This window comes from Primulina huaijiensis, chromosome 18 (genome assembly GCF_012295235.1).
Source record: "Primulina huaijiensis isolate GDHJ02 chromosome 18, ASM1229523v2, whole genome shotgun sequence".
NCBI classification, from domain to species: domain Eukaryota; kingdom Viridiplantae; phylum Streptophyta; class Magnoliopsida; order Lamiales; family Gesneriaceae; genus Primulina; species Primulina huaijiensis.
In genome coordinates, this window is record NC_133323.1 from 2,835,362 (window position 1) to 2,851,336 (window position 15,975).

Genomic DNA, 15,975 nt, shown 5'->3' on the forward strand with positions numbered 1-15,975 from the left:
CGAGAACCGTGTAGATAGATAATTGACGAGTTTGACGCCTCGGGTGCTCAACCCCGTATCTCTTCCTTTTTGTCTTGTCCCGAGGATGAGATTCATCATCAGATCCTTCATCTTGGTGGATGTGGCTGCTACGGGGAGGCAACTTATCTACTATAGCTTTTTGAACAGCCACTGCTATCCACAGAGTCAGCTGCTCTGGATTGATAGCAAAAGTTTGCTGATGGGGCGGATTTTCTCGGGGGACCTCTGAGTCTGTGGTCTCCCTTTTGGAATCATCCATCCGAATTGATTTTTCAAGTGGAAACTATATCTACGTCTATAGACATGACTTCTCACATACGACGCCAATAATGATGTCAGACTATAATGGGTGAGCTGGGTGGGCAATTTACTGGATTGAGTTATGTTCTTTTCTTGCGAATGCTAGTGACCGGGCAAAAGTGCTCCCGGGTTGGATAATCTGTACATTTAAAGAGCAAAGAACGTTAGTGGTGTGCCGAAAGGGTTTTCGACGTAGCCACTCCGACGCTCAAGTCAGTTGAATATCCGCACAAAAGAAATTGTTGTATAGAGAATATATAGTGAGTGCTTGTGGAAATGTTGAGTGAATATCCCTAATAATCGAGCAAATTTGAGTATTTATATGAGAAAAGTAACGATGACCTTGATTTCAGTGCGGTCACTCCTCATGATTAGACAGCTGCCCACGCCCTGTCTTCTAACAATGTTACGACCGATAATTTATATTTCTTCTAGTCTCGTCACATCGCCCCTACGTGTGTTGATTGAAATATTAATGATTTCGAGACATGGTGATCCATACTTGTTGGCCCAAAGTCAATGTCTGTTCTGATATGTTAGGGCAATGGTCATGATGTGAGGGCATAAACATGGTCCTTGATCCATTATCTTAGCCTTCTTACATAGCTCGTGCTAGGGTGGGAGCTAGACTTGTATGAGTATTTGTTGGTTTAATCAACTTCTCTAGTTGTTGCATACCTAGATATGATTTATATAAGAACCTTTTTTTACTCAAGATAGTTCTCCCCGGTAGCTCAAATTCCTGATCTCTTACTCTGTCCGAGTCAGAGAATGGCCCGAGTTCTTTCCGAGACATCATGAACAATCTAAATGAAAACAATTTTTTTAAAGTGAACACATCGATGTAGTATTTGTTTTACAAAAGTGTTCGAATTGATATTTTTCTAATAGAAAAGCATAAAATATATCTTCTTGCACTTTCTAACGGGGCTTTTAGGAAATATATAAAAAATACAATCATATAATTTTCACTAATAAAAAACCAGTCTTGTTTTCATAAAATACTTGTTTACAAAATAATGAGTGAGTATGGATAATTATTATTTATACCAAAAAACATTAATCTCTTTCCGTTATTTATCGTAGAGTCGCCCTAACGACATTAGCTATGTCTTTCTTATAAGGAGCTGAGAGCTCTTTCCTCTCGATTTCCCGCACCGTCAAGTGAAAAATGGGCAAGGACAAGCACCAAACCGCCGAAGCGGCCAACGGAGCCGCTCCGTCAGAACACCGCCACCGCACGTCCAAATCCAATTATGATTCCGAGTCAGAACCCGACCCAGACTCCGACTCAGACACCGACCTCGAAGAGGGATCTAGAAAATCAGAAGCTAGGAGAAAACGAAGCATGAGCAGTAAGAGTAGAACCCGAACCTCCGGTTTGAATAGAAAACGGTCTGGAGACAGTGATTCTTGTTCGTCATCTTCGGATTACGATTCAGAGTCGGAATCCTCTGAATCGGAATCCGAGTCTGACTACTCATCGGATTCGGAGGAGGAGAGGAGGCGCCGGAGGAAGGAGAGGAAGGAGAAGAAGATGAGGAAGAGAAGAGAAGAAGAGAAGAAGAGGAAGGATAAGAAAAGTCGTGATAAGAAGAAAGAGAAAGATAAGGGGAAGAAAGGTGCCGTCACCAACTCGTGGGGAAAGTATGGAATTATCAAAGAAACTGATATGTGGTGCGTTTACTCATTCTTTTATTTTTCGTAATTTTAACATTAGCTTTCTTTTCTTTTCTCTTTTTCTGATTGAGAATAGGTTATGTATGTAGTGTTTTGGTGTGATTTTTTTTCTTGGTTGGTATCGGTAATAATTTGAAGCTAAAAATGGCGCTCGGAAGTAAGAAGCAGCTGAATGCGGTTGTCTGTTTCTGCTTTGACAAATGAATCTGCAGATGTTTTTATATACGAATTGAGACGAGCTAACAAGCGAACAAGGCTCTGAAAGAGGCTCGGTCATAGAGTAATGGTCTGAAAGAGTTGAAGTTCGTGCAGACTGTTTAAATGGTGCAATCATATACTGCCTTGCCAGGATTGCTTGGATGTTCACGTCTTTCTGTCACAAAAGTTGGTCCCAAATTGTCATAATTATTTTGTAGTTCACCTTTGTGATGTTTCGACATATGTCAGTCCCTTCTCTGTATGTAATGTAGAGAATTCAACCAAATTTCTACCTTGAAAATATATTGAAAGATCATTGATTAATAAGATGAAATATATCTCTATTGGTACGAGTTCTTTTGGTAAAAAACAAATACACGAGGGTTTAGGTTCAAAGTGGACAACATCATACTATTGTGGTGAGATGTGGTTTTATTGTACAACAAGTGGTATAGAGCCAAGCTTAGATCGAGTCATGTGGATGTAATACATGGTTGCTTTATTACTTAAACAAAGTAGATGAGAACTCTCAGTAAATCCGTGATGAGCTTACGAGACTGGGGCTGTTCAAATATTTCACGTAACACTGGGAGCTCTGAGTAAATCCGTGATGAGCTTTCGAGACTGGGGTGGTTCAAGTATTTCACGTAACACCGGGACCATGAGAATAATGACGGTGCTTTGTTCGAGGAAATGATTGTTGGAAATACAGAAGGAAGATAATGGGTTAATAAAATGTAAAGATATCACCATTGGTATTAGACTTTTTCGGTAAAATACAAAAACAAATCCATGAAGGTTTAGGCTCAAAGTGGACAATTCCATTGTGCAACATGCATACTGATTATATAATGAAATAGCAGTGGAAGTTGCTGCATTATTGAAGGTGAATGTTTCAGTGGAATTTAGTGAGAAATTTTGCATCCCCATGAATATTTTTTACAGTAGAAGAAACCCTGCGCGAATTTATGTCTGGAGTGAATTGGTGGAGAACAATTGGTCAGACTGTGTATTTCACCTTTTAACTATTTGGTTGAATTGGATTATTGGATAATGGTGACTTACGATGTCTTATATGAGGTTCTTAACCTCTCTGCGGTGTTGGTAGAGCAAGCACAACTTGGTCATTGTCAATTCGAAAGTCTGAAACTGCTATTTTACAAATGTAGATATTTTGTTCTTCCAATTTCCTGTTTCATGCAAGATGTAGGGTCTTTTAGTCCTGCATTGATGTGATCTGCAGATGTTTTTTTGATATTTGATGTTGTATAGTTTGGCCGCTTTTGAGACAATTGTTTGACAGAATTGTTTTATTTCAGGAATAAAATGCCAGAGTTTATTGCGTGGTTAGTAGAAGTGAAGCAGGTAACCCTTTTTGTCAAATCTGAGTTTTTTTCTTCCTGAACCAGAAACATGTTTCCGTGTGGGCTATGTTTATGACGTTCAGCTGAAATTCTAGTGCACTTGCATCCCATTACAAATTTTGTGGCATTCACATGGGAAAATTGCATAATGATTTGCTGTGAATCATGCATGCATGGTGCCATTTCATCTGATCCATCAGATTTGTGAGATACATAAGCTTTATGCATCAGTTATTAAAGTACTTTCTCGGGTTTACCCTGATTAAAAATCCAAAACTTTTATATGTTTGGACAGGTGAATCTGGAAAGTCTGCCTAATTGGGAAGAGAGGCAGCTGTTTAAAGAGTAATTTTCATTATTTTAGTTAGTATTGTGTACGAATACAGTGGTTTGATAGATGAATAAGGATGGCTTTAATATTGCGTTGATGACCTTCACTATTATCTAACAATTGATACATATATGTATTTGCAGTTTCATGGAGGATCATAACACGGCTACATTTCCATCAAAAAAGTGAGGCTTCCTTAATAATAACTTGTTGGTTTTTCAAATCTATTATTTTTCTCCTCTCCCTTGTTATTGTTGGTTTTTCTTCGTACTTGGGTTGTGATACATTGTGTTAGCCCAAGGAGTGAGGGGCGTTGTCTTATTTTTAGAGAGCATCCTTTGCTATTTGCACTTCCCAAAAATATTGCTGAAAATGAAAGAAATAAGGCACTGTTTCTTCTGGACATTGATTTTCCCTCTATTATTCATGGTGCAGATATTATGATCTTGATGCTTACTATCTTGCTAAAATGAAAAAGGAAGAGAAAAGGGAATATTCAAAGGTTCAAGACACAGAACGAACTGTGTTCGATGATGAAGAACAGCGGATGTTAGTGTTAAATTTTAGCAAATGTTTATCCACTTCCACATTCGGATACTAACCATGTTATCCGTTTGCAAAGAGTTCTAATATGTAGCCTGTAGGCTGTGGCCAAGGAACTATCATCATTGAATTTATGTTTTATAGAGCAGAAAATTGATTTTGGCTCTTATCTTTGAACTCGCACAATTAAAATAATATGCTTTCTGATAAACATTAGGTCAAAATACTGCGCATCTTCTTCCATATCTAATACTATGTGGTTGCTATGAAGTATAATGCTAAATCTAGCAGTGATCATATTCTTAATGTTGTCTTAAATTTTTTCGGTTAACCAAGACTGTTTTTCAACAAATGGTGTCTTATTCGCTGTTTTCTTCTATGCCTGATTTTCAGGCAAGAACTTCGGATAGAACGGGAAAGACAGAAGGAAGAACAAGTGGTAGCATTAAAGGGTTCCATGCGAAGTGGAATGGTATCGTTTGTTCGAAGATTCTTATCTCTCTCCATCTAACTGCATATTTGAAACACATGGATCACTTGTTTCACTGTCGTAATTTCTAGGCTCAAGCAATGAAAGAGCAAGCTCTGCTGAGGGAATAGATGGCGTTCCAATTCAAACTTGGTAACTTCGAGGTGAGAATAACAATGATTTAGTTTTAAAGGAGTCTTTAGTCGTGGTCTCAACTTCGAATTCGTAGGCGGCGGCGGCTGCTATCCAGAGAAGGCTGGACCCAGATATTGCTATGTAAAAGGTCAAGCAGAACTATAGTTACTAAGCATGAGTGGATTTATTACTTGTGTTTCTTGATTCCATGTTCCTTGTGTTTCCTAGTGCTTATCTAGACGTGGAAGCTACATATGTTTAGGCGACCCATTACACTTGTGTGGACACCTTTTCATATCCTATTACGCATTTTACCTGTTATTGGCTCATTAAAAGCAGTAATAGATCGATTTAGTTGGTGCCTCAATTACGTCTTATGATGTAAGAGCTGTGTAATAATCACCTAATCATAGAAACACTCTCCGACATGGGTGGATCGAGCCGGATATAATTTGTATTATTATATTATATCTACCATCTCTTTCGTTAAGACGAATATTAAATTTTAGAATGTGTGATTTCATAAAACCCATGAGACAATGACAGATATTACGTGTAATAAAAATTTAGTTCCATCTTACGAAAGTCTCAATAAATAATGTTTTATGACAATTACATAAAACACTCCTCGTTGATGACTAAAAAAATATTCACCGTCAATTGATCGTCTCGTGGATTTCAAATGACCTACAATAATAAAATATATTGAGACTATTATTTCAAGTGTAGAGAATGTATTATTAACTCAATTGTTTTTGTTAGAATACTTCAAATCGAACAAGAAATTTTCTTTAAAAATATGTAATGTCTAACGTGTTTTTTGTTTTCATCTTAGGTTTGCAAGATAACGTTTTTAATATCACCAATTATTAAATGTAATTGAGCCAAATACAACCATATCAATATTAATTTTCAAAAGATTGTAATGTCATCTTCCCAATTTACCAACCACCCCCCCCCCCCCACCCCATTTCCCTCTCCATCATTTAATCCGAACCTTTCCCCGCCAATATTTATTTCATATTTTGTAGGAGGTTCCAAGACTCATATGTATTAAAAAAAATAATAATAAAAAATTAATTATTGTTCTTAAAAAATAATAATTATACGAACATAAATTGTGTGGATAAGTATTTATGACAAGGAAAGCTAACAAAAATGTAAATGGTTAAAGAAAAACCGTTTTCAGACCGCAACTTTCATCCCACGCGCTACTCACCCGTTATCAGGTGACGCCAGGAAGAAACCGAACGAGTATGTGCGCGGGGACTGGAACGCACGCGGTGGGCGTGGCGTGTGTGTATCTGGAAATTTAACCGCTGTGCAAAGCAGATAGCTACGTCTGACTTTTCACTCACTCTCATGTCATTCAGCATTTGCTTGCTTTTCAGGAGAGATAAACTCGAAGAAAAGAGCTAGCAGCTCTCCCCAACTTTATTGAAGCTTTTTACCCGTTTCCACGTATAAATCTAAAGGTGCTGCTGTTGCCTTTCCTTTTTCCTTCTTTCTTTATTTCAATCTTCTGATTTTTGTTTACTTAATTAATACTACGTGAGTTGTTGAATCCTAATAATTTGTGTTATTTGTTTTTTTCTGGGAGTTCATGGATCATTATTGCTGGGTTCCAACAATGAGATATATCTGCATTTGTGATGATTTGCTTTAAATTTTGTTAGTTTCAGTTTTCCTCATTTATTATGGAACTGTTAAGTTCCGCCTTTTTGGTTTGATTGATTTGCGGTTGTTGTAATAATTTTGTGAAGCTGCAGATTACGTGGTTTGCTCTAGAATGGGGATTTGGTGAGATATTTGCATCTTTATCTTTTTCTTGTTTTCTTTACTATTTACTTTTTGCAGATTGGACCGGCGTGGTATCTATTGGCTATGAGGAGTGCTTTTCCAGGAGGTAGATTGGAGGTAACCGTGTGGTAATTTGGATCAATGGGTGGGAACAAATCTGGTGTGAATTGCCTCGGTTTCGAGATCTTGATTGGGTTTACTTTGGTTTGCGCTATCCGAATGTGCTTTGGATTTACCAATCCTAATGATGGTGAGCGATTTGTTGTTTTGCTGATATTTTTGCTTCCTAGTGAGGCTGAAATATTAATTCTCAGAGTGAAAAACTTGGTGGAGATTGATTTTGTAATTTATCTTTGATTGTTCGGATCATTCGACAACTAGTGACCAATTTATCAGCCTACTTTGGTGGTAAATAAGAATTTATACCTATATTTTGAGTATAGAGATAATGCTGTTTTTCTTTCTTGAGTTTAGAAGATGAGTTTGTTACCAATCGAGTTTTGAGCTTGAGTCTCAAACGTTGGACCTTGGTGCCAGATGGATTATGAGCCATTGGCAGATAACGCTGTTATGAGACTGCACTCATCACTGTTTTTGTGAAAGGTAGCAGTTTGTGCTAAGATGGAACATTGGAGCTAAGCTAGCCCAGGGTGGGGCGGAACCAGAAAATGAGATAGTGGGGGCAACTCAGGGGACAAAATCTCAAGTTTATTCTATTTTTCATTTATATAAATTACATATTCTTGTCTTCATGCTGCTGTTATTAATTTCTTTTTATGACTTCTTGGCTGGCCTTTTTACATGATGAATCAAATGTTTTTTTCTCGATCTGTTTGATGCTTTCTATGTCCACGTTCTCGTTTGAATATGCAAGTTATATTCTTAATCCAGTTGATGATCCTAACCACCACAACTTTGCTTATTTCGAACTAGTTGCTGCTATCAATAGCTTATATGTTTCATTGGGTTCTCCCTCTCTTCCGGGATGGGTTGTTGCTGGTGGAGACCCATGTGGTCAACCTTGGCAAGGTGTTGGCTGTGATAGTACGAACTCGTTCATAATTTCAATGTAAAGATCTCTTTATTTTAACTCGCCTTTTATGGTAGTTAAAGAGAATTTAAGTGCTTATAACATCACATCTCATTTGCAGAAAACTTATTGGAGCTAATTTAGGTGGAGAATTGGGTGACAATCTCAGAGCTTTTTCTTCCATTCAAGATATGTGAGTGCCACTCTAACAATCACATTTGCATTTTCCATCCAAGAGTAAATATATGCTGGAATTGTTTCAGCATGGGGCAATATATCATTGGCGCATTAGTAACCATTGATTGTGCTTCTTGATGTGATTCCATGAGAATCACATGCTGGTTTCACTTGATCAAACATTTTCAATCCTCCCTAAGTATTTTGCTTGGTGTCATAGAAAGAACCTTGTAATTTATGTTTTGTTGCCTATCTTGGGGTTGACAGCTACTTGGTTTTATGCAGAGAACTGAGCAACAACCTTATCGGGGGCAGCATTCCTAATAATTTACCTAATACTTTGGTAACCTTGTATGTTCTGACACATTCTGGATTAAACTGAAAGTAAATTGTGAAAAAAAATGAAGCAGAATTCATATGCTACATTACTACTATTTTGTCTGATACGAGTTATTTTACGCGCCTATCCAATCGAGAAATGTGATCGATTTTCTTTACGTTCGGCAGTTTTCTTTCAGATAACAAGCTAACTGGAAATATACCTAGTTCTTTATCATATCTGAGTAGCCTATCAGCAATGTAAGTATTGATAACCACTAAGTTGGGCTCTGGTTAACTCGTATATTTAGCTGTCATCTTCCTTAACAGTTGTTTCCTTCAGGTCTCTTAACAACAACAAATTAACCGGAGAAATTCCAGATGCTTTTGAAGGCCTAACACTGTTGGTCAATTTGTGAGTACCAAATATTGAAGCATTAATTATTGGGACAATGGTATTAAGATGTATGTATGTAGTGGATCACCAAATTTTCTTTCGCAGAGATTTGTCGAGTAACAATTTGAGTGGGAAGTTGCCACCATCAATGGGAACTTTGCCGACTCTTACTACCCTGTGAGCATACTGCCTTCTTTTGATAATTAATTTTTTCTGTCTATATATATATATATAATGGCTACTAATTTCGTAATTGGCAGTCATTTGCAGAATAATCAGCTCTCTGGAACTCTTGATGTCTTACAAGCTCCTCCTCTTAAAGATTTGTATAATTCTTGTCATATGATATTTTGTCATCCTTCGTGATTTCCAATAAAAAGCCCACTTAATCTCTCTTTCAATCTGACAGAGATATACGAAATAATCTATTTTCTGGACCAATACCTGTAAAGTTGTCAAGCATTCCCAATTTTCGGTAGGTCTGAAATACTCGACCTTTTTTCAGCATGTTTTTTGACCAACAGTGAAGCTGATAAAATTTCCTTTTGTTGAATTTATACCTGTCGTATGCGATTTGTCTGCATCTTCGTATTCATTTATCTTATTGCATGAGGACTGAATGTGACAAGATTATCTTAATCTATCAAAAAATTAACATCGGTACAGGAATGAAGTCTTGCGTCCAAATTTATAATTTAGGATTATGTAAAGTTTTACTTGCAAATTGCATTTTTAATTAGTCGCCTTGGATTGCAGAACAAAACGGTCACCAATTATCAGTTCTCAAACAATAAAATGTTTTACATGGAAAATGAAATTGTAAATGAAGTTGTAGAAGTACTTGTGTTTGTTCCACCCTATGATATATCGGAAAACGTAGATATTTTCGTGTCTTTGCCCCTCCTTGTGGGGAAGTGTATTGTTAGAACCTACAGTAACAATAACTCGAGCTCTGTAGTTGCAGCAATACTTCTGTGCCCTAAAACAATCATGTGGTTAAATTCAGTATCATTTAAAATAAAAAGTTCACAATACTATCCTGTAGAAACTACCTGAATATCTTAACATACTATTTTCAGATCTGCTTCCTAATTTTCTTTTCTGACCTGCAGAAAAGATGGGAATCCATTCAATGTTAACATTGCACCATTACCTCCACCGATTTCCTCAGGACCACCAGCACCACCATCTTTTCCAGGACCAAATTCTGATAAGACGCCACCAAATTCCAACAAATCACCTCCGACTTCTGGACAAAGACCTGGAAAACAGGTTGATGGGCCATCTGCTGCAGAGGAATCAAATTCCGGAAATTCAAAAAATTCTCCGAGCACAAAAAGAATTTTATGGATCTCCATTGCATCTGTGTTGTCGTTCATAATACTCCTGCTAGCAGCCCTACTTTTTATTCCAAGATGCCTTCGTGAAAGAAGGGAAATGTATAGAACCCCAAAACGGCGTGAAGTAACTCCATATAACGGAGCTAGAGAAAATCCTCAAGGCGGTGGTTCAGTTGTTCAACCTAGAAATGATGAAGCGAAGGGTAATGCAAAGTTCTTATATTCGTATATTTGCATGTACTAAAGCACACTTCCTTACAGAGCCTGCGATTGAAGCTTCAGTTCCTAAATATGTTTCAAGTAGTTTAATATTGAATTTTGAATTTTGACCACCTTATAAAATCATGTATAAATTTTAGTAAAACTAGTAAAAATGGTTAGATTTGAAAGCAAAAATTTTTTTTTCTTAAATGTTCGCGTGTGTATTTTATATATGTGAAAACAGAAATTCTTTAAACTATTGGACGGAAACATGGAAATTTTTTCCATGCCAAGAGCCCTCTAGCGTTACACGATTTTTTTATTTTGTGAACAGGTTCACCTCTTGTTCTTCTGAGGGCAAAGGAAGAAAATCAACCAATAGCATTACGTTCAATTCCCAAACCACGTGGTGATGAAGAGGAGGTTAATAAGAAACAAATGAGTGGAATGCCTAGGAAGAACTATCATGAAATATACTTGAATGGATTTGATTTAGATGTAATGCCGCCGCCTCCTCCACCCCAACCTTTTCCACCACAGAAGGTTATTGTAAACCCTATTGCAGCAGTTGAAGCCACAGCTGAAAAGCCTATGCGTCTTCCTGCCACTTCTGTGAAATCTTACACGATAGCATCTCTTCAGCAGTACACAAATAGCTTTTCACAAGAAAATCTTGTCGGGGGTGGAATGCTAGGAAATGTTTACAGGGCAGATCTACCTGATGGAAAGGTAACACTTTCAAATTTGTACAGTCTCAACCAGTTAATAATTATTTTTTGTTTTAAGTATCAGATTTTTTTTTCCCGTAATTTGAATACATATTGAGAGACATCTGGATTTCATGCTGACTTGCGATATGATGTATGGAAGTCAGAACTGTGTATAAATATATATATGGTGAACACTGCATGATTCCTTTTATAATTGTAATTGATAATATTATCATATTCTATTTTTCTTTAATAATCTCATCATCAATTCCTCATTGTGGCTTCTCTGCATTCATTTTGTTATCCATCCCTATATGCACTTCCAGTGGTCTTGAAATCAGATGTGTGTTGTTGCTTTCACATCCAATGGAGTTTTTGTTGAGATTGATAGGTGTGGATGGTGGCTTTAGTGTCGCAGAAATCATGGGCAAAGGGATTGAGAAACCTCAGTGTCTATCTTTACCTTGTGTCTTCTCCTTAAGAGAGTCGTTGAAATATGACAATTAACTCGGTTTTTCCGAACGACCCTTCGAACAAATTTTTTTTTTTTGAAAAAAAATCTGCCGGACTATAACATATGTATTATCTGTTCAATGATTAGCCAAGGAAAATAAATTTGATTGCCTTGGCATCTAACTTCTCTTTGGTTTGATCACTATTCTTGCAAACCAAAATGGAAAACCAATGATGCTTGAAAGCAAGATACCGAGTATCCATGTTGGAAGATAGAATTCAGGTAAGCCACGGAAGGAAAGTAAAATGGAAATGGAAAATTATTAATGCGACATAAAGTAGTCAAGAAAGCATAATCCTCTTAGCAGTTGGAACATAAGTTGTAAACATCAGGCAACTTAGGACTTCAGCTCTCAGTTTGTATGCTTCCCAATAAGCAATGATGTTTAAATAGTCATTCTTTCGAACTGAGAATAATTTGCTAATAAGAATTCGATCTGACCATCCACCCAAAATATTCTCTGTTCTCTTCTCTCTCTCTCTGATTATTTCCTTCCTGATGCTATACATGAATGGTTACAACAAATATTTTTTCATTCCTGCAAATTTTATCATTTGGAAGAAATTTTAACTCTTATTACTCGAAAGAAACTGTCTGATATTCAGTTCTCTCTCATTCTTCTTTAGTTGCTTGCAATCAAGAAATTGGACAAAAGAGTTACCAACCAACAGAAGGATGATCAATTCATTGAGTTGGTTAATAATCTCGATAAAATTCGACATGCTAATGTTGTCGAGCTCATGGGTTATTGTGCTGAACATGGACAAAGACTGCTCATCTATGGATATTGTACTTTTGGAACACTTCAGGATGCTCTGCACTCTGACGATGAATTTAAGAAAAAACTTTCATGGAACACTCGTATCAGGATGGTACTTGGAGCTGCAAGAGCATTAGAGTAAGTCACATTAACCCAATACACATTATTACCATTTTAAAAAAAATGAAATATGAAATTAAATTTAATCAACCTGTGTCTGATTGATTGAAGATTTGTTTCTTTCCATTGACTATGGCCTACAATATCTTCATGTCTTTCTCTCATGGTTTCTTTCTTTTCTCTTGGCAGAATTCTTACATATTTAAGTTTTTGAATTTCCTCACATGTTTTTCTAGATTTTAAGGTTTAGGTTTCCGAAGGATATATAACATATATGGTCTCTGCTGTTTGTCAATTATCAAGTTTCTAATTCTTCCTGAGCTGTTTCGTGAAGGTATCTTCATGAGGTCTGTGAACCACCTGTAATTCACAGAAATTTCAAGTCGGCTAATGTTCTACTCGATGATGAACTCTCTGTCCGTGTCTCTGATTGTGGTTTGGCTCCATTGATATCCTCTGGAGCTGTAAGTCAGGTAATTTTAATATTTAATTTAGTATCCCAATCAAACGTATATATTCAATGCCTTACGCTGATAATTTAGTGGAAATAATATGACAATAGAAAAAATTTGAACTGCATTAGCTAGTGACTCCGGTGAATATGTTAAACACAAATTGTTTCTGAATCGCCTGTTGATATTTTCATCATGTTCAATCCTGGTGGTACTTTCTGGGATTCTGGCCTAGTCCTAGTAAAATGAACCCACTACATGCATACTACTGTGCGTAATCCATTAAAAAAGTTTGATGCAAAGCAGAAATCTCTGCGCTCTCTGCATTTTAAAGGTGGAAAGACATTTCAACCAAACAGGTAAGGAGCCGCCTGAGGACCAGATGCTGTGAACAGTGATACTTAGAATTACAAGTTGAAGAAGGAAATGAAATTTCATTTATCTGCAGACTGTAAAAACCAACACATGAACCTCTGTAAATATCATGGTATTCATAATACTTCATTTCAAGTACCTATCAATATCATGATTAACATTGGAAATCATGTTTGGTTTATTTCACGAAACAGTTAAATTGACCAAAAAGCCATCTTTTACATTCTTAAACAACGTGTGAAAGCATTAAAATTAATTTTTCTACTGAAAATTTATGGGATTTGCCACCGAAAAAAGTATGTTAATGACAATTCCACTTTATTTGTAGTTGTCAGGCCAGCTTCTCACAACCTATGGATATGGTGCCCCCGAATTTGAGTCTGGAGTATACACTTCAAAGAGTGATGTTTACAGTTTTGGAGTCGTCATGTTGGAACTGTTAACGGGCAGGAAGTCTTACGATCGGTAAGACTTCATTCTATGAAGTTGCTAAGTTTGTGGTATGTCCTTATATACTTGTTGCCTTACTTTCTTCAAATCTTACCTAGGACAAGGACTCGAGGAGAGCAATTTTTGGTAAGATGGGCAATTCCTCAGCTTCATGACATTAATGCCTTGTCGAGGATGGTTGATCCTGCTCTGAGTGGAAATTATCCGGTGAAATCTTTATCACACTTCGCTGACATTATCTCCCGCTGTGTCCAGGTGAGCAGATTTGATGTTCCCTCTCATTTGGTTTTATAGTACTCACGAATGCTTTAGATCATACTATGTTTCTTTTTTCTTTCTTTTTAAAAGAGATCATACTATTTTTCTGCTTCACTAAAGTTTTGATTGAAAAGTGTAGTAGTGATACATTCCAGATGTATTGATTACGTCTAGATTATGGCATATGATCCATTATAAATAAATATTCTCATTGTGGCAAAAAAGTTGTAGAGGAGAGCAAGTAACCCAGATCTTTTTTACTTTTCTCTTTTAGTAATTCATTATTCTTCCAAAAAGCACCTTACCAGGTTTCCTTTGGTTACTTGTTTACATAACTGAGATTGCACTTGCAGGCGGAACCTGAATTCAGGCCACCAGTGTCTGAAGTTGTGCAGGACCTTATACGAATGATAAGGAAGGAATCTCCTAGTAGATTGTCGGAAGGAGATTAACTTGGATACATGACACTACGTGGTGAAAATTGGTTACTTTCGACGTGAATTAGCAGTCAATCAAAGCATAGATATAGCTTGAAGGGAAAACGAGCTGTGGGATTATTGTGCCTTCATACACTAGAAGTTATCGCTGTGCCGGCTTTCTCGTGAATATATCCATGCAACGACCCATGAATGGCTATCCATGATGGTTTGCCCATTAATTAATTCGTTAACGTGGGATAAAAACAATTATTTCATGGTTACTATCGTTCTTAGGAGCGCAATTTTTTAAGTGTATATTTTCCATTCGTTTGAGTACTTTGTGGTGCCCTGAGGCTTACTGTATTTTTGCCAGACATTAAGGCAAGGGACACTATTAATTGTTTCTTATGACCAATAAAATCATAAGTAATGAGAAAATATTCGACAAAAATGTGCAAGTTGTTTCTCTTATTCAAAAGATAGTAAAGTGAACAAGACAATAATTTTACAGATGTTTAAATTTTGTGTAATCCTTTCCCCATATTTGATGGATTCTTTTTTACTTGCTTAGCTCTAAGATAGATAATGTTTTAAAAAAAAAACCAATTTTGAGCTCGTGAATTGGCTCGTTAGCAATAATTTTTAAGCTCGAGAATCAAAAATTGTTGACTCAAAACCAAACGATTCCCAAATCTCAAAGGAGGTCGACTCATCTTAGGAAAAAAGTAGCATTAGATAGAAAGATATCTCGTCGTGTATGAATCAATTTTTGTAAGCAACAAAACATAGGAGATATAAAAAAATTTCTTAAAGAATAAATAATATTTCGGGATTGAAGGGCTAGGATGTCAATTGAAATCGTTCATATTTAATGCATGATAACTTTACTAAATGTATGTCTTAGATTAATTTATATGTGATATTATTGTTAGAAATAGAATTGCTCACCATTTATAGCTACTTTCATTTCATTATCATGTTTCTAAGAGAAGTTGAATGATAAGAAATTTCCAGATTGATACGATGAATTTCGAGGGCATAAATTTTGTAAATGGTGGGAGGGTGGGATTCTAAGGCATCTAAAGTTTTTAGATTTAGCAAATACGCAAGTCATGGAATCATTTCACTACCTCGTAGACTTGTAAATTTGTTGTATTGTGACTCATTCTACAAATTACACCATTCATTGCTAAATGCTAATTATTTCTCATTCATCAATAATAACGAGTATTCCACAATTAATCCTCACATGTGGATCAGATTTTATTTATGATACATCTAAAAAAGTTTAGGCATGGGTATATTGTAATGCAGCCACAGATATCATTTCTTCCTGTTTTCTCTTCGATGAAGTGGCTTGCACGATACAATTTAGGATCTATTGCTCTTTTGTTCCTTAATCGTGATATTTACTGAATCAACTCGTTTTGTACCTGAAGTACTTCGTCAGAGACTTAAACGTATCAAATCTATGCCTCAAAGACGGATTGAAAACATGGCACATCGAAATTCACTATGTTGTATGAGTTGTATAGGATGAGTTATTAAATATGTGTAACGTAATGCTTACATTATGGTGAGTTAAAGTTATTGGATCTCCTAGACAGTTTCAA

At 36.4% G+C, this 15,975-nt stretch overlaps 2 protein-coding genes across 9 annotated transcripts; both read left to right on the forward strand.

Annotated features, from left to right (window-relative positions):
• The first annotated feature begins 1,418 nt into the window (after nt 1-1,418).
• On the forward strand, nt 1,419-5,281 carry LOC140965207 (uncharacterized). Of its 2 annotated transcripts, XM_073425329.1 has the most exons (7): nt 1,421-1,998; nt 3,519-3,564; nt 3,859-3,908; nt 4,038-4,079; nt 4,330-4,443; nt 4,831-4,909; nt 4,999-5,281. In XM_073425329.1, the coding sequence occupies exons 1-7, from the start codon at nt 1,493-1,495 to the stop codon at nt 5,035-5,037; spliced, it is 876 nt and encodes a 291-aa protein (XP_073281430.1). In that variant the 5' UTR covers nt 1,421-1,492; the 3' UTR covers nt 5,038-5,281. The 2 variants fall into 2 exon arrangements, with proteins under 2 accessions (XP_073281431.1, XP_073281430.1); XM_073425330.1 differs by lacking the exon at nt 4,831-4,909 and having other exon boundaries at nt 1,419-1,998.
• Nucleotides 5,282-6,305: 1,024 nt separating this feature from the next.
• LOC140964221 (protein STRUBBELIG-RECEPTOR FAMILY 3-like) lies at nt 6,306-14,892 on the forward strand. 7 transcript variants are annotated; one of them, XM_073423804.1, is made up of 17 exons: nt 6,306-6,516; nt 6,899-7,091; nt 7,775-7,910; nt 7,993-8,064; nt 8,334-8,399; nt 8,556-8,627; nt 8,710-8,781; nt 8,869-8,940; nt 9,024-9,089; nt 9,173-9,238; nt 9,876-10,306; nt 10,639-11,033; nt 12,155-12,426; nt 12,743-12,881; nt 13,564-13,700; nt 13,784-13,940; nt 14,297-14,892. In XM_073423804.1, the coding sequence occupies exons 2-17, from the start codon at nt 6,983-6,985 to the stop codon at nt 14,393-14,395; spliced, it is 2,361 nt and encodes a 786-aa protein (XP_073279905.1). In that variant the 5' UTR covers nt 6,306-6,516; nt 6,899-6,982; the 3' UTR covers nt 14,396-14,892. The 7 variants fall into 7 exon arrangements, 5 of the variants coding, with proteins under 5 accessions (XP_073279905.1, XP_073279907.1, XP_073279904.1 ...); XM_073423806.1 differs by lacking the exon at nt 6,306-6,516 and adding an exon at nt 6,575-6,592; XM_073423805.1 differs by lacking the exon at nt 6,306-6,516 and adding an exon at nt 6,634-6,712.
• Nucleotides 14,893-15,975: the final 1,083 nt, after the last annotated feature.

What these genes read in the sequence shown, in the direction of transcription:
- LOC140965207 (XM_073425329.1), top strand. Translation starts at nt 1,493, where the DNA reads ATGGGCAAGGACAAGCACCAAACCGCCGAAGCGGCCAACGGAGCCGCT. An exon ending in ATCAAAGAAACTGATATGTG is followed by an intron (nt 1,999 to 3,518) that starts GTGCGTTTACTC and finishes GTTTTATTTCAG; the next exon opens with GAATAAAATGCCAGAGTTTA. An exon ending in GTTCCATGCGAAGTGGAATG is followed by an intron (nt 4,910 to 4,998) that starts GTATCGTTTGTT and finishes CGTAATTTCTAG; the next exon opens with GCTCAAGCAATGAAAGAGCA.
- LOC140964221 (XM_073423804.1), top strand. Translation starts at nt 6,983, where the DNA reads ATGGGTGGGAACAAATCTGGTGTGAATTGCCTCGGTTTCGAGATCTTG. An exon ending in TTTTCTTCCATTCAAGATAT is followed by an intron (nt 8,065 to 8,333) that starts GTGAGTGCCACT and finishes GGTTTTATGCAG; the next exon opens with AGAACTGAGCAACAACCTTA. An exon ending in CCTCTGGAGCTGTAAGTCAG is followed by an intron (nt 12,882 to 13,563) that starts GTAATTTTAATA and finishes CTTTATTTGTAG; the next exon opens with TTGTCAGGCCAGCTTCTCAC.